The following is a 22,181-nucleotide window of genomic DNA, read 5'->3' on the forward strand; positions in this document are numbered from 1 at the left end:
TTTAGTTGTTGATGCATCTTTTAATCAACGAATTGCTTGAAGACATGGTTGTTTCTTGTTAGTGTCATGCTGATGCTATGCTCAATATCCAGTTCTATTAGTTGTCATGCTGAAGTACCATGTTATATACCATGCTTGACCACTTACTGCTATTGAACTATCATAAATTTCACACTATTTGGAAACTGATCCTTTCTCAGTATTCTCGGTGGTCATAAGAACTGAAAATCCAAAAGAGAGTTTATGGAGCAACAGTTGAACAGTTTAGTGTCCTGTTGTGGTATTATTAGCAAGTTGTGAGGTTTTGACCACTTAACTGATCTACCATCAAAGGTTAAACTTAATGTTGTGCAGGTGAAATGCAGCTAAAACCATGACAACATGGGTGCTAATCAATAAACAAGATCCTAAGTTTTATAAAATCTAGTAACCTAGACCTAATAAACTTATGATTGTAGAAATGAGTTTAGTTTTGCTTGGTTTTGGCTCTAGTGCGATCCAAATCAAACCTACATTGAGTCAATTTTTCATGTAACTCTAATTATGTATTTTAAAGATCTATTTATACCTTAATTGAAGCTAGTTAAGTCCAATTCTAACTCTAATTCTACCCAATGAGATGCAAAGTTCTATTGGCTTGGTTCGACATACGTCCAGTATTGGACGCAAAACCAAGATTATATGTTAAAATATTACCAAAATCAGCACTAAAGCTACAGCTCTAGTCCTTGTTTTGGTGTTATTGTGGTTTACCATCTTATGAAGTTACCAGCAAATTGACATGCTTAGGATGCCAGAAGTTAATTTTGTGTCAGATTTTTAGAAATTGTTAAATCATATGAAATTTATATATAAAATATTTCTGTTTGGTAGGAATCCCTTCTTGAAATTCTTTAAAAGTTTGGTTTTTCTTGATCTAAAGATATGTATTTTGGCAACTTTTAGCAAACATCTAAATTGTTTTGATTTTTTGTATTTGAGTTTTAAGATTCTATTTGTCAATCACTGTTCTTTTACTTTTTTATAGCTCTAATAGGGATTGCTTGCTTGAATGCCAAGTTTATCTGGCTGAGAAAATTTGATTATAGTATGCACTATAGTTGGTTTGGAAGTCCAAATGGATTGCTTACATGATCCATTAGTGTGCTCAGCCAATAAATTGAAGTATATAATGGTTATATTAAATTTCTTAAGGAAATCTTGAGAATTTTCTTTCTAGTTTGGTATCATTGCCTTCTCCTAAGATTTCTTAGGAAGCACAGGAATGATTGCCTACATTTTCTTGTATAATCAATATGTGAGATTGCCTAGGTTGTCAATCTTCTTTCTCTAATTCTTCGATGCTGTACCATAAATCCGAAACCCAACCCTTCTTCCCTAACCAATTTTGAAAATATGAAGAATCTACCAATGTCTAATTGCAGTACATGGACAAGTAGAAATCTCTCTCTCTCTTTTTTTTTTTTAAATACAGATCAACTTCTAGAAAGTCAAATCCATTGCCGAACTTGCTGAACAAATATAAGGAATTAGTACTTGTTTAACTGCCTTGGAGTTTGGAAACCGTCATCCTGCAGAGAAATTTGACTGCTTTGGAGTAAGAAATTTACTGCAAAATGAGGAGTCATCTGGTGTTGTGTCCATAAAGGGTTGTGGTTGATATATAACTTTTTCCATGCTCTAATTAATCGCCAATGCAGGAAAGAAGTGCTTGTTAGTGATAATGCCCTATAGACAATTGGATTGTAAGGAAATCACTGTATCTGGTCTCATTATTTCATGTAAGTTCATAAAGGGTTGTGGTTGATGTATAACTTTTTCCATGCTCTAATTAATCGCCAATGCAAGAAAGAAGTGCTTGTAGTGATAATGCCCTATAGACAATTGGATTGTAAGGAAATCATTGAATATGGTCTCATTATTTCATGTAATTTGTAGATTGTGATAAAAAGTTCTAATAGTAGTATTGCTTAAGTGATGGAAGATGATCCTAAGGTATTAGAGTGATATGATTGAATATCCCTAGTCATAATAATTTGAAGATAGTGTTGGTGCAATCGTCCTCCGATCAAGGTTGACTAGTTTTACTAAGCTCGAGTTGACTCGAACTTGAATTTCGATGTTTGACAATATGTGAAAGAGAAATCAGGTCAAAGGAGGACCAGATACTTGACTGAGAAAGTTCTAACTAGAGGTTAGGCAAGATAATGAGAAGTCTTAACTGGATGTCAGGGAAAGCAACGAGAAGTCCTAGCGGGGCTAGGTGGTGGAAGACTTAGTTGGGAACTAGGTAATGAAAGTCCTAGCGGGGCTAGACGATTGAATACCTAGTTGGGAACTAGGCAATGGAAGTCCTAGCAGGGCTAGATAATGGAAAAGTCCAAATGGGTCAAAGGCTGATCGGACACTTGGTGATTGAAAGTCCAATGGGGAGTTGACATGAGATGGAAAGTCCAAGCGGGTCACAGGTTGACTAGTCACTTGGTGAAGAAGTCTTGGCTGGTCAAGGTTGTTCGGATGTTAGACAACGAGAAGTTTCATCGAGTCATGGATGACCGAATGTTGGGCAAAGGAGTCCTAAATTCAGATTTCGGATGTTAGGGTTGCGAATCGATTAGGGTAATCGATTGAGAGCTTTTCACGAAACACTTCAGAATCGATTGGGATTGAGGCAATCAATTAGCAAAGGTTTTCGCGAAGGAGAGAAGGGTGTTGAATTGATTTCAATTTGACATGGGCCAATCGATTAGGGTAATTTATTGAAGGTTTTCACGAGAGCACAAGAAGTGCTGGAATCGACAATCGATTCAAGCAAGTCATTGTCGATTGTATTTTGTATTTGCGTTCTTGTTTTCTTGTTGTATTCTTGTGCTCAAGTTTGTACGAGATTTCTTTGCCTCTGGAAAGTTTTCGAGAAGGAGACATTCATAGTGGAGCTGTGAGTGTGAGGAGTGGACCCTTGGATTAGTCACCTTAAAGATGTGGATACTAAGGAAAATCAAAGGTGTTAGTGATTGAGAGTCTTGCTTCAAGTTTTCCACTGCTATTCAAGTTCAAAGAATCGAAGTGAGTTATTGACAACCCTTGGCTCATATCGGTCCCAACATATAGGAGATCAACATTAGTATTATGGAAAGAGTAATACATACTATGTTTATTCTATATAATAGCAATATGTAATCTTGTTTTCATAGGCATTTCAATGTCTTAACAATCATGTAGGTGGTGTGTTGGGAAAAATCCACTAGATGTAACTCACCGTGAGAACTCAATTTGGTAGGTTATCTAGTGTCTATAGGGTTTCTCATGCATGACGGGTGGAATTTGTTTTTAGACACAAAATTATACTTTAATGCTTGTAAATTGGACCCTTGAATTGTATATGTATTTTTTATTTTATATATTGCTAGCTTTATGGAGATGCATGAGTAGTCAACATATGACTTATAACTCTTGGTAAAAGAAGAGCCAATATCATTGGCCGATTTAGTCGGATTCACTTTGAAAATCTATGCATAGTGGAAGTGAATTAAAAAAGGTTCGCAAGTTGACTTTCTTTGTGTGGATCACAGTCATATGAATAACTTTTGGACGTGTCCTAGTAGGATGGATACTAATCCAAATCATAGTAGGACGTTGTGAGATAATAAGAGCTTAAATTGCACAACTATTGTTGCCGAAAGATGTTTGGAACTCAACACTTCTAGAATATTGAAGTCTTTATGCCTTATCAAAGACCAAATAAGACTTGTGTACCTAAATTGATAAATAAGTTTTGGACATTACCAATATTTCTCGGAGCCTATGGGGTTTACATGCACAATGTTTGAGCTTTCGGCATGTAATGCTTGTACTATTTAGAGAACCAAGATAACTAAGAGCTAATTATCCTAATTGATTAATTGAAAAAATTATATTGGAGTAAATTAAGAGTTCCTTTATTGAATTAAACAAAGGAGTTTAATTGTAAAGTTAAAAGTTAATTTGTGCAATTAAGAATGAGAGGATCAATTTGAGATTTTTTTAAGTGGTAATTAAATTTCAATTTTGATAATAGTAAATTTTAAAAGTTTGATTGAAATTCAAAACAGATTCTACAAGAGTTATAGAAATCATTTTGAAGGGAAAATAATTTTAGAAATTACTTTTTAAGGTTTATAAATAACGATTTCCGGTTTTAAAAGTATTTCACGATCAATTAGCAGACTTTTAATACAACAACCAAGCTTTATCCTACTATATGAAGTTGATAATTAATAGACTTTTAATACTAAATAAAATTAAGTTCAAAAATTTTAGGAATTAAAGTTAATTAGGCAACGGTTATGATTAAACAACCTAAACACGGTGGTGGAGAAAGCAAAAAAAAGAAGTGCTATTAGCTTCCACTGCATCAAGATACTTCTTCCATTGTGACAACCTAACCGTGCCAACTTACCTAACACCACAAACTTTTCAATTTGTGATGGTAAAGAAATTTGCCTAAAAAGAAATTATTGTGATGATCCTCAAGTTGCTGTAGGAAACATCCAAATTTTGATGGAAAAATTGATACTATAATATGGATTGGTTTTCTGCCATTAAAGAATGTTTTAACTTGTGTTGTCTCATGCTTTTTTTGTCGGTTTAATTTGGTACTTTATGCTTGATGCTTTGTGAGTTTAATTTAAAAGTTGAATATTGTAAGAATTTCAATGGTCAGTAGTTTGTACCTCCCAATATTTGGTGGAATAGCATAGAGGGTCCAGGTTGGAATTAGGGAGACTTTGCACTTTGCAAGTGGTCTAAGCAAAATTTTGAGGGGTACATGCCTTCAAGATTGTTTGGACGAATTCTTAATAGGTTGTTAATCTTAACTAAGAGAATATGACTACCAAAGTATACAGAAAAGTTTGATTTGTCTAAGATTTGATGCTAAGTTCATATGATGTCCTTTTCTTTGCTTTGAATTTGTAGAAATTAATTTTACTAATTAAGGGCCTCTTTTCTTTATCTCACACCTAGTTATTTTTTCAAAGGTTCTTGAGCTCATTCATCTGTGTTTGTGGCAAAATAACTTGATGATTTTCTCTTGATTTTGTGCTAAAATCTTCACAACATATTCAATGATTTTGATCTGGTATCTCTATAAATTATGCAGAAATTTGTTCTGAAACCTTACTATCGCAGACGGGAGCAGAAGAAGGCAATTAAAGAAAAGGAGGAATCCTTAGATCAGGTTAGATGATCAACATATGCTGAACTGGCTTATTGGTTACCTTTCTCAGTTCTAGCTCAAAAGTTTCATCAAGTACTTTGACCTAGAGAAGAATATACCTAACCACAGTGAAACTTAGAGATACTCATTATGCTTAACTTCCATGCATTTATTATCATAGAAATTAATGCTATCGTATCCACATTCAACAAACACCTTAGTATATTTGGCCACTTGTTGCTGTGCTCTTCAGCTTCATACATGGGAAATGAACTCAAGCAGTTACTTTCATGGAACGGACTAAAAGAATAAAAAAGAATAATATTTGATATTTCTAAGAAGATTTACACAAAAGAAGTCCTAGAAATTGAAGCGTTTGGCATTTGACATATCATTTATTTGATATTTAGCCTTGTTGAACCTAAAATTGTAGTGGTTTGATATCTTATCAGTCTGTTAACAGAAAGTGGTCTATGGAACTGCTAGTTTACTGAATATTTACTGATATATTATCAATTTGTTAACAAAACTTAGTCTAATTAAACTGCTATTTTCAGTGAACCGAATTATAATACCTTCAGAAACTGAACATTGTTTGCTTGAATCTCCTTTGTAATAATTTCTATTATTTCTAGGCTTTGTAACAACCATAGTTGTCAAAAGCGCAAAGCGCAAAAAAGCGCTCAAGGGTCTTGGGGCTTAAAGCGCAAAGCGCAAGGCGAAGTGCGGACTTTACGGAAAAAAACGTAATAAACAAAAGGGCTATTATATCTATTAAAAACTTTCAAAATGTCTTTGAAAATCCAAATAACCATAAACAAAATATTCTTTGATGAAGTTGTAGATTACTGAAAATTAAAAGTCGTTGAAAATATGATACATGAAATATCAAATATCAAAATAATCATCTTATTCATCTTCATTGTCCAAATCTATGTCATCGGTTCCATCGCTTGATTTGTATCCATCAGTATCTTCTTCTTCAGTCTCATCATCAAGATTAATTTCTTCTTCATTTACAAGACTAGTTTGAGATGAAGATTGCTTTTTTTTTACTAATGCAGATGATGATGTCCTTTTTGAAGAAGACACATTTCGAGATTGAAAGCCATATGCACTTTCACCAACCCCAGATGCTTGTGCTACATCACTCCAACGCAAATCTTCACCTTCAAAGACAAAATCATTATCATTGTCTTTATCACTGTCATCCAATTTTCCCAACAACCATTCATTACTATCATCTATCTCTAACAAAGTAATAGAATCAATCTTATCTCACATGTCATATCTTCTCCTCAAAGCTCTATTGTACTTGATATATACCAAATCATTCAATCGTTGTTGAGACAACCTATTTCTTTTCTTAGAATGTATCTACAAAAAAAAAAAATTAAAATGTAAAAGGTTAAGTTCATAATAAAATTTTTAATATGTATTAAAAAAATCCAACTTACATGTTCAAAAACACTCCAATTACGTTCACAGCCTGAAGAAGAACATGTGAGGTTTAAAATCTTCATTGCAAATGTTTTTAATTCAGGCGTTGATGCACCATAAGAAGACCACCAATCAGCTTGAAAAACAAAAACATATAAATTATAAGATTAACTTTATTACCATTCAATATTGATATTGCATAGTATATTATTTATAAATTTACCTGGTGATTTTAAAGTTCTTTTTCGGATAGCCATTGGCAAACCAAAAAGTCCTGCTTTCTTGTATTTTTCCAATTGATTCGTGATCTTATCTTGTAAATCCTCACCTCTCACCAATCTAGATATGCACTTGTACAACCCCTCCATCACTTCTGTATCATTTTCTATGTCAGGGTTTGAGTAAAAACACTCTGGATTCAAGAAATATCCGGCTGCATGCAAAGGTCGATGGAGTTGAATGTTCCATCTTTTGTCAATGAATACAAAAATGCTACGATATTTCTCTTCATTATTGTTAAATGACGCAGTGATAGCTTCTTTGGCCTGTCCATTGACTCATAAATATAACCCATAGGAGACCTTTTTTTACCATCTACTAGCCGTAATACTTTCACCAATGGGCCACCAACCTTTAATGCAAAAATCATATTTTTCCAAAAAGAAGGCATTAATATCATTTCTGCTACACGTTTCCTACAACCTCCTTAGAAAATCGACTATTTGCCCACTTTTCAGATGTAAACATCTTTCTCAGATTTGCTTGTTGTACATGAAACCGCTTTAAAGTCAAAAAAAGCGATTGCGAAACGTGTCTTTGCGGTTCTTACCATGTCTCTCTATCCAGTAAACTCTCTTATCATGCTCAATACCTGTGGTCTGTTGTAAATATAACCATTAACCATCAACGCTCGTTCATGCAATTTTCTGAGATGAGGAATTTTGAATATATCCTCGAGCAACAAATCTAAACAATGAGCTGCACAGGGAGTCCAGTACAAGTGTGGAAATCGGGTGTCCAAAAGACGACCTGAAAAAACAAATAAATTTAGTAAAAACAAATTAAAAATATAATTCAATTATAATTGAAAGTAACAAAAATTTAAAATATTACTTGCACTGGCATTGTAGCTTGCATTATCTGTTACAATCTGAACCACATTTTTTTTCTCCAATGCGATACACAAATTTAGAAAGTAACTCAAACATCTTGTCTGCTGTGTGAGAATAGCCTGAATCATCAACTGATTCGACAAATACACTTCCTTTGGGACCATTCACCAAAAAAATTTATAAGAGTCCTACCCTTTTTATCAGTCCATCCATCTGCCATGATTGTGCACCCAAACTTAGCATGATCTTCTTCATGGGATTTAAGAAGCGAGTTCGTATTTGCCAACTCCTTTAAATACTTAACCCTCACTTCATGATATGATGGAGGTTTATCTCCGATCCAAATTGTCCAATAGCTTCAATACAAGGCTCAAAAGAATCATATTTAACAACATTGAAGGGAATTTCAGCATCATACATCCATCTTGCAAATTTCTCAACTTCTTTTTATTTTCATCAAATTATCCTTTATTTTTTACACGTCTTTGTTTGACAATTTCATCGACATCTTTCATAAAATAAAGGTTAATAGGTCTAATTTGTTTACACTTTTTACCTTGGACCGTAGGATGGTTGCTTGAATCGGATATTGGTCGTTTCTCTTTCACTTTAGTTTGATGATCATCTTCTTCATGTTCTTCCAAATCTTCCAAATTAGCAACATCATCAGAATGAGGAATTTCATCCATTTGATTCTTCAAATTACTCTTTTTTTGCATGAACTCTTTAATTTCTTCTTTAACATGCTCGGGACATTTCGGACAAGCTTTTACATTTCTATTGCCCCCAACTAAATGTAGCTTGTGTCGATAAATTCCACCATTTATTATTTTATCACAGAAAATACAACGGACAACATTTGGATTTTTAGGATCCGAACATGTTGCATAATTCCAAGCAAAATATCCTTTCTTGATGGAGTTGTTGTATTTGACATGGAAGATTCAATACTGTTGAAAATGAAATCAATAATAATCAATCAATAAATAAAATAAAAAATAGGAAAAAAATTAATTATAGAATATAAATCTGATTTATATAAATTTAAAAAAATTATTAGATTTTTAAATTTTAAATTTATTTTTTATATATTTAAAATTCTAAATCTAATTAATACAATTTATCAAATTTCTTTATTTTAAATATATTTTTTATGTATTTAAATTTTAAATCTGATTTACTGATTTATTTGAATTAATAATTTTTTTTATTTTAAATAAATTTTGTATATATTTAAATCTGATTTATATAAATTAATTAGATTTTTATATTTAAATATATTTTAATATATTTAAATCTAATTAGTAAAATCTATCAGATTTTTATATTTTAATTTTTATATATATTTTTTTATGTATTTAAATTTTAAAACTGATTTACTGATTTATTTCAATTAATATTCTTTTTTAAATTTTAAATATATTTTTTATATATTTAAATCTGATTTATATAAATTAATTAGTTTTTTTATATTTTAAATATATTTTTTATAAATTTTAAATCTGATTTATATTAATTAATAAACTTTATTAGATTTTTATATTTTAAATATATTTTTGATAATTTTTAAATCTGATTTATATTAAGTAATAAAAATTATTAGATTTTTTAAATATAAATATAATTTTATTTATTTTATTGGGATAATTTAATTAGGCTTTATAAAACCTATTCGAAATATCCCATTTAAGTGAGGAATTTTTTAATTTAATTAAATGCTTAAAAAAAAGCTACTATAGGGCTCACGTGCGATCGCGATGTCGCGGCGGCACCGGAAAGCGTCACAGGACGTTGCAGGCGCCGCCGGAGGCGTCCGGTGACGCCGGTAGTGTCGTCGGAGGAGTCCGGCGATGCTTCCGGCGTCGCCGGAGGCATTGCGGGGCGCTGCCGCTGGTGTCGCTGGAATCTTCCCGTGACGCGTCCCACGGTGCTGGAAGCTTCGCCGGATGCCTCCGGTGGCGCCGGAAGTGTCGCCGAACGTCGGAGAAGCGTCTCGTGACTGTGCGACAACAGGATTTCCTCGAAGACGTTAGAAAATAGAAGAGACGAAACACTTACTTGGAAGAGGCGATCGCGATGTGAGGAAGACGAAGAGGCAGCGGCGATTTGAAGCAGATGAACATTAATGAGGTTTAGGGCTTTAAACTTATAAAAAAAACAAAAAAAATTCGAAAAAGGAAAGTAGCGAAAGTTTTGCTTATGCGCGAAGCGCAGCGAAGCTCACGCTTCTTGGAAGGCTTGCGCTTCTGACTTTGCAGAAGCGTGACGCCTGCGCCTTGCTGCGCCTCGCGCTTAAGCGAGCGAAGCGACCACTTTTTACAACTATGGTAACAACCTAACATCCATTGAAGAATCAGTTTACTATTTTCAATACATTTAGAAGAATGATAAATTGATGAAGATATTAAACACTGCAAGAAGTTATCTGCGGTGGCTCCTTTTTCTCATCTATAAAAGGGTTACTTTACCCTAGAAATGTTATATGACAAACATTTGGCAAAACAAAAGGTAGTAATTAGGTATTGCCAATACCTCTGAGGTAACACAATTATTTTTGATGAGCAAGAAAGAGTAGACAATAGGTAGTGGCTAGGGATTGCCTACTAAAAGGAAAAAAGGAAAATGAATTGTATGAGCGTTCTTATAAAAAATTTACAATTATTCTAACAGGGTGTCTAAGATGAAAGATGGTAGTTCTAAGAATGTATTAGCACGTTATGCAAATAAGTTGTTGCTCAACTTAAGACAGATTGATTTTAACACATTTTGGTTTACGTTATTCTTTATTCTCTTCCTAAAAGAATAATCTTTTTAATACATTATATTACATAAAGATAAGTAATCATTCAATAATTTTTTTTTGAATGTGTCTAGAAGAAGAATAGTTAATTAAATGAAAATATATAAAGTGGTCATATACACACCATACGTAACTGAAAGGATAATAAAGGTTATTTTAATCTACATTTGAGCTTGGTAAGAATATCTTATTTATATCATGATTTTTTTAAAAAAATTAATAACATTACATGGGAAATTTGGATACCTATAAAATAAAATAAACGTATCCTGATATCTATAAAAGCAATACATGCCCCTAGGGTGTAGCGCAGATTGTGGGTGCATGACATTTTTGGTATAATGGCTAGGGATCGATTCCCCAGAACTGATGACCTGCATGATTTATCCCACTATGCGCCTCCCGCCTGTGTACCTGTATTTATCTCTCTCCATATCCGTAGGACAGCATTAGGAGGGCCGTTAAAGTAGCGGATCTATCTTTTTATAAAAGCAATACATGGTTTAAAGTGTTATAAGACTAAAAAACACATTGATAGAGATGTTACTTGAGAGCAATAAGAAGATAATTGACAAAAGTATTTATTTTAATCCTCATGGCTAGTTGCTCTCTAGTCAAGAAATTAATACTTTTTTGATAATCAAATGAAGTTTATGTAAATGTCCTTCGTTTAGACTAGACAGTAGCATATGCAAGAAATTAATATTTTTTTGCTCTCTAGTTCTTCAGTGTAAATGTCCTTCGTTTGATCCTCATGGCTAATACATTGGCCCATATCAATTTCATAATTTAGACTAGACAGAACCATACATGCTCAAGATTGAATGATCTTTGTTCACCAATAAAAAATTTTGGGCAGACTTCAAGTTCTTTGGTAAGCCAGTTAGGTCTGACATGGAAATGGCCTTCGTTTGACCTTTATTATAGTATCCTGGACCAATTTCTTGTCGATGAACCTCTAATGTAGCTGCTGTTTTTGGATTTGTCAAGCTATACGGTCAAATCTTTGATTTGCTTAGCTGTGTGCTACTTTTTTTTTCTGCTAGTGGTGAAGAAATGCTATTGATTATTCTTGATGAATAACGTCTCATAAGTTTTGCTTGGGAGCCTTTTATTACTGCATTGACTTCTTTTGGTGGCTTATTCTGTTTGCATGACTTAAATAGATGAATGTTCTCACCTTCTCCAATGGTATTCTTTAGAACTATGTAATATTTATAATCTGTAAGTCAGACTGAGATAAATGAGGCAGCACACGTCTCTCCTTATTTTATTATCTAATTCTGTTGCCATGCAATTGGCACCAAATATCAGCATAAATGAACAATGGAAGATGTAAATGCAAATTGATTTTCATTGTTCTTGCCATGTGCAGTTTACACATTCCAAGTGTCCTAGCTTTTGCATATTCACCTGCTTATAAGCATCTATTTGCATGAATTGTGTTATCTATGAATTTAAATCCTCTCTCTGTTGAAATCAATGTAACATAGAATGTTTTTTGACCTCAAACTTTACGACCAATGATTCCCCTCAATGGAAGACACTTTAGTTTCTTCAAAACACAATACTTCTGTCTTATTATGTGATTGTAAATACTATCTGAATGATGATTGATTTTGCTTCTTTGGCTTGTGAAGCCTGCAGCTTGTTAATTTTGTCTTGATGTGCTTCCATTGTGCTTCCCTTCTTCACCTGGCTTCTGAACTAAGATTCAGGCTCTAATAACATGTTAATATGTGCTTTGTACTTCTAAGAGAGCTTAATCTAGGAGCCAATATCTATACTATATGAAGAAGAGAAAACAGTAGAAACAGCAATTTGAACTACCTTCGGATGCAATGGTCTTCTAATTTTGCCAATCATACATTGAGATCTGGTATGAATTGTGCTCTTCCTTATTCTTGACTCACAAGCCTTGGTTAAAATGTTCAAGATTGTTAGTTTTCCAAACACTTGCAGTTAAACTGTAAATCTGGTTTTTCACTAAGAATGCTTTTAAAAATAACTGTGAAAGGATTTTGTGGTTACTTTTTTTTTCCCTTCTGATGCTTGTATTATAATTTTCTTGCCACTATAGGAATTAGTACCTATAAGAAGATTAATCACTGGATCCTTTTCTTTAACTTTATGTAGGAAATTTTGATTTACAAATCATCATTTTGCACCATGTAGTCTTTTACAGTTACATTGTCTGTTAATTGAATTGTGTAATCATATGTTTTCCATTATCAGATTTCTGTAATTTTGACTTTTCAGAAGAATAAATAAGATGGCCACTTCTTGAGACATATTTTCATGTAACATTTTATGAAGCAAAGTATCTTACTCAAAATGTTTCTGCTAACATGAAGATTAGAAAAGCAAGAGATGCAGCTAAAAATGCTCAGAAGTTGCTAGAAAATGCTTCCAACAGGAAGAAAACTAAAGAACTGGAGAAGGATGGGCTAGTTATCACTAAGGCAATGTATGGAAAAATTGACACTACCAACGAAAATGATTATCTTGAGGCAATTGATGATGCGGCATCTCTAGTTCTAGATGTTACATTACCGCTCAACTTCCTGGTGACCAACTCACAGCTTAAGGTTGGTTATGGATATTTTTGTTGGATTTATTTTCTCATGCATTTCACCTTTCTGGATACATTTATTCATCGGTACATACCTAGGTCGTGTTTAAGTTACTGAAGAAAAAGCCAGAAATACAGGTGATTATAATGTAGGTGAAAACAAATCTAAGCTAGGTTCCACTATAGAACAGAAGTAATAAATTTTAAATATTCAATATTCAGCAGAAAAGGATTAAAAAGAGAGTATGCCTGTTAGAGTTCTTCGGAATAAACCCTCTTAAACTTGCATTGAAGTGGCAGATAGTGTAGCTTTGTTTAGTGGAGACATTGTTTTTTATATCCCAGATCAAATGTAAGCTTAGCACTAGAATATTGAGCTATCTGCAAAGTGGCTGATGTTGGCAATGATGTAGTTCTAAGCTTGTGCTTCCACAGTTAGATTTTTTGGTGGTACTGATATTAAGTATTTTGATCAATCTATATCCATAATACACAATAATATATCTCGACCATATACTATATTTTGCATAATATATAACAATCTAAACAAATATCGAACAATGTAGAACTGTTTATTCATATAATATTCATATCTTGTAACACGTGATTCGCCAGTATTTCTGTTGAAATTAACTCCCCTCACCAAAAATTTAGTCTAAAATTATTTCACAAACACAAGTAGTTTGGTTCGCATGAACAATAGTTTTTATTTTTTATTTTACATATCTGGCTCACACATATTGCCTAATCCCAAATATTAAATCCGATATTAGATGTATGGTCTGCATTTGTTATCTGCAATACAGCCCATACTCTTGGAACTTGTTAGGACTAGATCCTGAAGTCACTATTGGTGTTAAGAGTTATTGGGTCATTGGATGTTGAGTTGTCATGTCATTAAACTGGCGAGATGTTAGTTTTTATCCACTGAGGCCATCTTTTTTTTCACCCTCTTATTATCAGATAATTCTTTGTCTAATACTTTGAATATTCTTATTTGGTTTGGAATCGTGTTTCAGTTTCATCTTTTCTTTTTAGAACCTTTTTTGACCATTGAATCTGTGAGATATGGACTCAGAATTCAAATGTTTCTTTTTAAACCCTGCTGCAGCTTCATAAAGGAATCAAGAAGTCTGGCTTAATGGGATTTTGTGATCCATGCCCGGGGGAGCCTAAACAATTATTAGTGGAATACACATACAAGGGAGACAAATACAAGGTATTAGTTTACATTCTTGTTTCCTTTTAGTCGTGATACACACTTTTGGCCTAACCCTGCTGTTCCAATTGGATAGGTACTGGTTGGTGACTACGACTTGCTGCAGATCCCACAATACAGACACAAAGTTTGAGACCTCTTTTTTGATTTGATAACCAAAAACATCAATCAATTTTGACTGTATGTAGCAGTCCATCTGCTTTGGTCTTAGCTTTCTTTTCCTGCTCCTAGGATAATTCTTCAACAATTGAAACTGTGGAAACAATAAGGCCAAGTTACCCAACTGCTCAATGTATCTTGCTAAAAATATGGCATAATTTACTAACATATTGGAGATCTTGCATCTCTGCGTGATATCGAGATTGGCATTGGCGTGCCTAGCTGGTGGTTTTCGTGGATAAAAATCAATGCTTTTGCAGTTGGACCAACTCGACCCTATACTACAGAAGGCAATCTTTTAGAAGAAGTGGAATCCAAAGGCAGCTGATAGCAATGGCTTCTCAGCAGATTTTCACAGGCCTGGACTACCCATTCCTTTTTGGTTTTTGGACGTCACTTTACTCTGTTTCTTTTTTTTTTTTTTGCCCCCCTAGAGGTAGGTGCTTTTCTTTATAGTTCATCTATTAGATAAATTAAAAGCACAGTTTGTGGACACTCAGGAATTAATTTTTTAGATATTCATCATGTTTGAAATTTGAACTTTGATTCTCATTGGATGCGGGGAGTCACTTTATCCTGATATAGTCAAAAAGAACTCGTGTCCTTGCATGGTCCAATTTTTAGATAGCTACGTGTTGAGCTTGGATCATTGCTGGGGCCTCTCCAACCTAAACCCAGCATTCACCAGCACTGTTCTAATCCTATTCACCATCACTGTTCTAATCCTATCTTTGTACTGAATTTGAATATTACAATAAAAAGAATGAGGAAAAGCTGGTAAAGAAAGCATTGTTTTTGTTTTCCTTAAAAAACAGACTGAAGAAAGTAGAATGATGAATAAAAAAGAAAGGAAAAAAAAGAGAAAAAGGCAGTGGTACAATATGAAGAGAAAGATGAAGAAAAACTCAAGAAAAGAAACGAAGAGGGAACAGAGCATTAGAGGAAGAGGAAGAGGAAGAAAAACTGAAAAAGAAGGGAAGAGAGGAGCGCAGCAGGGGCAGTGGCAGGGGCAGACCTATTCCTTTCACCTTCTTTAAACCATAAAGGAACAAAAATTTTGCTGTCAAAAAGTGTCATGCTTAGCTGTTGCAGCTGAGATAGGATGGATTTCACCTCATTGCCCTTTTGACGTGAAAATGACATCCTCTGCAAGTCTGCTTCACACCCACAAAAACAAAAAATATACTGAGCACCAAAAGAGAGATTGTAGCAAAGATGATTACTTTCATCTGAGGTGCCTTTCACTGTCTGTCCTAGATTATATAAAAAGATTGTAAAAAGAACACCAAAAGAGAGGGAGAGGGAGAGGGAGAGGGAGATGTCACATGTTACAGCAATTGAGCAAAGGACAGATTTAAAATTATGGGATTTCCAAAATTAACTTTGGAATTTCTTGTGTATTTGTTTTCTATTTTACCTCTCATTAATTATTATGATATTGGAATTCAAAAGAACAATGCCATTGCGGGCTCCATTTCAAAAAATCAGTATTATTATAGTGTTGATTTTTAAAAATAGCCAATTACAGTGGTGTTGGATTTTTGAATGTAACATTTTAATAATTGACGGGAGTTATAAAATGAGATATAAGTATGTATTTTGGGAAATTTAAAATTTACATGTTCTTGTTTTATAAATTTTATAATTTTAAACGTGCCTTTTATAAATGGTTTTACAAGTTGCCGGAGCCATAAAATCATAAATAAAGCCTCATACATCATTCAATCAATGTGCTTAATTGATTCTTTAATAGTCTTTAGGTTATAGTACAGTGGTAAAGATGTTCAATATTCTTTAGATATTCATATTCATAGTTCGATTCCTAATTTTAATATATTTATAAGTATTTTTTTTTTCTAAATATGATTTATAATTAAGGGATGTTGAACTTCTAAATTATTTATTGTAAGTGCTTTCTGATTTAATTCATTGAAAATTTATATAAGATCCAATTAATTATCAGACTTGATATTATTCAATCGGATTAATTATTTTTTTTGAATGGATTGTTCAGTAAAAATATTAAAAGGATAAAAGTTGGACGGCAATGGTATCTAAGATAAATGCATATTTAGTGTAAAAAAGAATACCACATTGGACATGTTTTTTTTGAAAGTGTGTTGACGGTATTTATGTAATACTTTCAACTCTATTTTCTCTACATATTATTCAAATATATTTCTGTGCATCTTTTCATGATGTGTGCAGGTCTGCCCCCATAAAAAAAAATATATCTTTTGTCCTCTCTAAGTAAAAAAAGATCATTATTGCCCTCCACGGGCGGGTACAAACAAACAACTTTCCATTCATGTACGTTGACCCTTTTTTTCATAGTTATTTAATTTTTTCGAACTGATTAATTGGGAAGCTTATCAATTTGATTTTATACAAATTTTAGTCATCAGGATAAATTGATAATTGAAAAAGTAATAACATAGACTGATCAATATTTTTAAATTTATCGTTTAAAAAAAATCTTTCTAATATTTAAATTTTAAATATCTGATTAATTATTTAAAGGACTATATTAATATATTTTTAATTAGCATAAGATATTTAATTTATAACGATTAATCCTAAAATTAATCGGTCGGATCCTATTAAAAATTTTCATCGATCATTAATATAAATTAAGAATCAATCTCAATGGACGGTCTATCACTACATCATTATTAGATCAACAACCTAGAGAAATTTATTTGTTAATTTATTAAAATTAGGGCTTAATATTGAGATATATGGAAACTAAAAAAAGACGCCCTGTCACTGATAAGTATTAAATTCTAGCTTCCAATGAAGGATGATTGAAATGGTTACTATCTATCTATTGTTATCTTATGGTAAGTTTTTTGTTTTTTTGAAAATGCACTTATCTTACTATGAACATTGACGACAAAAAAACAACAACAACAAACAAACATGGCTCGTGGCTCATGGCTCATGGCTCATGTCGCATTGTAAGTAGTTAATGTTAGCTATATATGTATTGTTTATATAATTAGCTAAGACTCTGATTTTATAGGGTTGATTGTGCATTATGCACACTAGACCAATAAAATCTTGATGAGAAAAATGCATATTTTATGTAGGTCATTTAGTTGTGAAGAACAACTTAGTTGGATATATAGAAATTTGTGTTGGAAGATTATTGGTGTAATTATTTTTGGATCACGGTTGCCCAATTTAACTAATTAGCTCCAGTGGATTTGAGTTTGAATTTCGATGTTTAGAAAATATATTTAGATAATATATGAGAAGAGGTCAAGTAAGTCAAGTCTAGATACTTGACTAGGAAAGTTCTAACTTAAGGGTTAGGTAAGGGTAAAATCTAAGTCGATCAAGTAGGACCATATGTTAGCAAAGAAAAGTTCTAACTGTGGTTAGGCAAAGGAAAGTTCAAGTGGGTCAAGGAGGACCGTAAGTTAGCAAGTGGAAAGTCCAAGTGAGTTAGAAAGAACTGTATGTACTAGGTAAAGGAAAAACCAAGTGGGTCAAGTAGGATCACATATTGGTAAAGGAAAGTCCTAACTGCGGTTAGGTAAAGGAAAGTCTAAGTGGGTCAAGGAGGACTACATGTTAGCAAAGGAAAGTCCTAACTGCGGTTAGGCAAAGAAAAGTCCAAGTAGGTTAAGGAGGATCGCATGTTGGCAAAGGAAATTCCTAACTGCGGTAAGCAAAGGAAAATCTAAGTGCATTAAGGAGGACCACACTTGATGATTGGAAGTCCAACGAAAAGTTGGCATGAGAGGAAGTCCTAACAAGTTATAGTTGACTGGATATTAAGCAAGAGAACCTTAGACTTGAGTCAAGCAAGTTAAAATTAGGCAATCGATTGGGCAGAGTATAATCGATTGGGATAATTGATTAAGGCCGCTCCAATCGATTAGGATGGATTCCTAATCGATTGGGAGCTTCACGAATAGAAATTGTAAAAACAACGGTTGAATTGATTGACCCTATCAATTCAGCCATTGCTAATCAATTGGGTCAATCGATTATGCAGTGTTTTATCGCGAGAAAGAAGAATCGATTAAGAAGTCTTAATCAATTGGGCTATTCGATGAAGGTCTTTTTTATTAGAACCTTTATGCCCAGCTAGAGGGGGGGGGGGGGGGGGGGTGAATAACTGATCACCTACTTCGATCGCTTCCTACAACTTGTTAGTACGCAGCGGAAATACAAACAACACTAACAAGAAGAAAGCTAATCTACAATATAATGAACAAGAAGAAAACATACAAACCTAACACGTTTATATAACATGATTCAGAGATAACTTACTCCTACTCCATGACTTATCCGTAAAGTGGATAATCCCGATCCGTCGGTGGATGACTTTCTAAAAAAATTCTATTAGCTCTAACCTCCTTTTCGGTGGGAAAACCTCACCACAAGCTTAATCTAAAAACCCTTAGATCACAAGAAGAGCTTGGAGCACTTAGGAGACTTCTAATAGACTTTAACCAAGTCTATTTTATCAACCATGGCTGGCTACTCTGAGCTCTATTAAATAGAGCTTGGGAGAAAACACAAGCTGTGTTTACCGTCACCAATTGACTGGTAAGTATACCAGTCGACCGCCCTTTGTAAAAATTTGACCGTTACATCCAAACGGCTTGATACCAGTCGACTGGTGAGTTTACCAGTTGACTGCTCCACGTTGGATGAGCGAATAGAAGTATTCTATTCGCTCCCAGTTGACTGCGTAGTGTACCAGTCGACTGCGCAGTGTACCAGTCGACTGCTACAATAACTACTACAGTACCTGTTGACTACTATAGTACCAGTTGATTGCTTTTCACAACCGTTAGGCACATAAATATTTTGTGCCCTGGCCCAGTCGACTGGTCCAGTTACCAGTCGATTGGTAAAACTCTAAACCTAGAATTTTACCCTGAGTACAATCTTTCATGCACTCGTCCTTGCCCATATAACCTCGACTTTGCCTTCTAGTCTCCTCCATCACCCTTGCGTCCCTCGGATGCTTTCCCATCTTTCACGCTTTGCCTTCAAGAGCTTCCTTTGAACTTGTCCTTTGTTATCGGGTCTTTCATTACCAAGAGACTCCTTACCTCCCGGACTTTATCCTTTTCCAAGAACTCCACGCTTCGGAACTTCAACCTTGCTAAGTTACACTTGGACTTATGTTACCAAGACTACATACTTGGACTTACACCACCAAGATTCCACTTGGACTTTGCCTTTGCCAAGAACACATTTAGGCTTTCCTTGTTGTACCTGCATCCTAAATTCTCACAAGCACATATCAAATACAATAATAATCCTAACTTAAACCTTTACCCAAATATCAAAACCTAGGGTTACACAGATTGCTCCAACAATCTTCATTTTTTTGATGTTTGACAACCCATTTAAGTTAGAAAAATAGTATAGCAATACATACGCAAATAAATATGTAAATCAACTCATGCATAAATCATGGAACCTAATCCTAAACTTCCCCTTCACCTAAGCTCCCCCTTGAGCTTGAATTTCTTGCAAAGGTATTTAGGTTTCCTACTTAAACCTAAACTTCTCCCCATTTACCATACATTAAAAAAGAGCTCCAACAATATCTCAATTATTGGACTCTTTAACCACTAATGACCACAATTATCATATATTAATCCCCCATAAAATTACATACATGTATATTCTCCATTTGGTCATTTTCTATTGCTGAAAAATAGTTTCAGCTTGTATCAGTCGACTGCCATAGGCCCCAATCGACTAATTGCATCGAAATAACTTCAAAGAACTATTTTGTCTTTGATAAATAGTATTATCAGTCGACTGGTATACAATTTCGGTCCCAAACAATATTTCTGACGTAACTTAAAAAATGTACCAGAAATTCCTGACATAAAATCCAAAACTATTTAAATGGTTCAATTGAACCTTGACCTAAATTCTTAGTTTTGACTTTCTCTTGATGTATTTGCCCATACTAAACCACAATGCATCCCTTGCATTAGTTTATATAACATTTGTACATCTAAAGCTAATTTTCATGCAATATGAATACCATTACATATTTTCATGTATTAATCACATCTTAATTGTACCAATTACTTAGATTTAAGACTCAAGTTCATCTCTAAATCACTTTGACACATTTGATGATCCATCTTGAGTCCCAAGTATGGTCCGCTTGAGATCCATTTATCATATGCCCCAAGACTCTTTGAGCTCTCCTTAGAGGCCTTAGCCACCTCCCTACTGTTGGCGCTGGGAATTCTGTTCTATTTAAATTTCCTGTGCAAAAATTGTACAAGTACAAAACTATTCCTAGCAACCTGCATGTTTGATCAGATATGTGATTGATCAATCAAGCAAGTTCTTGAATGATCAAAGCACACCTTGATCGAAGTACAAGATCGTTGGCCTCTTGTGTTGGTATTCAAAATCGATATCCAAAATCGACATGAAGAAAACAAAACCAATTATGCAGCGGAATTAAAGAACTAGTTGTACCTTTCTTCGTAGCTAAAGACCTCTTGATCTTCTGTCGTATTCCTCTCCTCTTCTTGGATGTCGTGTGGGCGATGATCTACCAAGACAACACCACCCTCTTTTCTTCTCTTACAAAACCACCGACCACAAAAGAGTCGCTAGGATGAGGCACCTTCTAATCTTCTTCCTTCTCTTCTTCTTCCTCTTCTTCCTCTTCTTGCTTTTCTTGCTCTTCTTCCCTTTCTTCAAGTCGTCGCTCACAAGTGGATGGGAAGGGGCACCGACCACCAAGTGAGAAGGGGCCACCGGCCACCAAGGGAGAAGGGGGGAATAAGGGTGCCGACCCTAAGCAAGGAGAAGGAGAGGGAAAGGGGGGAGGAGAATAGGTTTGTGTCGCTAACCCTAGGAGGAGGAGAGGGGGCGGCAACCACAAGGAGAGAAGGAATTATGGAGAATAAGAAAGTTAGGTTTTAGGGGCCACATCCTACTCCTTTTTATAGACTTGCCATCGGTTACCAAGAAAGAAAAAATTAACAAAATTTTATTTAGAAAAAATCTAAACAAAATTTGTTAAAACAAACCAAGTTAAATTACACTAAACCAAGTTAAGTTAAACCAAATCAAGTTAAGTTAAACCAAACCAAGTTAAGTTAAACCAAATCCGGTTATGGATGGGTGGATGCGAGACTTTATATATAGAGGCTACAACAGGGACCGAGAGGAGGAATTGGTTTTGGTCTCCTGATGAACTTGAGCTTCCTGTGTTCGACTTGAACACCCAACTCAAGTTCATCAATAATAACACATACCATTAAAGGGTTATTATTGAACTACCGCACCAATCCCATATTATAATATGAGCTCCTACTTATCATGAATGCGTTAATCTCCCTGTGTTTAAGATATCGTATGCCCGTTAATTAAATGAGTTACTGATAACTCATTTAATTAACATCTGACTCCAAGAGTAGTACCACTCAACTTTATTATAATGTCGGACTAAATCCACCTGCAGGGTTTACATGACAATCCTTATGAGCTCCTCAAGGGGGCATCATCAACCTAAATAAATATGACATAGTTCCCTTTTTATAATCAACAACACACTATATAAATGGTACTATATCCCAACTTATCGGGCCTATTGATTTAACGAATAAATCTCACCCATTGATAAGTTAAATAAATAAATACTAAGTATATGTATTTGTTATTATATCAGGATTAAG

General features: G+C 34.1%; 1 protein-coding gene across 2 annotated transcripts in view; it reads left to right on the plus strand.

Annotated features, from left to right (window-relative positions):
• LOC121975162 (chaperone protein dnaJ 13-like) overlaps nucleotides 1-14,698 on the plus strand; it is a 33,271-nt gene extending 18,573 nt beyond the window's left edge. Inside the window, exons 10-13 of one of the 2 annotated variants that reach the window (XM_042526612.1) lie at nucleotides 5,141-5,218; nucleotides 12,904-13,137; nucleotides 14,233-14,340; nucleotides 14,417-14,698. In XM_042526612.1, the coding sequence (XP_042382546.1) occupies nucleotides 5,141-5,218; nucleotides 12,904-13,137; nucleotides 14,233-14,340; nucleotides 14,417-14,473 (477 nt within the window). In that variant the 3' untranslated portion in view covers nucleotides 14,474-14,698. Of the gene's footprint in view, nucleotides 1-5,140; nucleotides 5,219-12,808; nucleotides 13,138-14,232; nucleotides 14,341-14,416 lie in introns of those variants that run through there. The other variant, XM_042526614.1, reaches the window with a different exon arrangement.
• The last annotated feature ends 7,483 nt before the right edge of the window (nucleotides 14,699-22,181 follow it).

The sequence above is a fragment of the Zingiber officinale genome, chromosome 4B (assembly GCF_018446385.1).
Source record: "Zingiber officinale cultivar Zhangliang chromosome 4B, Zo_v1.1, whole genome shotgun sequence".
In the NCBI taxonomy this organism is placed as follows: Eukaryota; Viridiplantae; Streptophyta; class Magnoliopsida; order Zingiberales; family Zingiberaceae; genus Zingiber; species Zingiber officinale.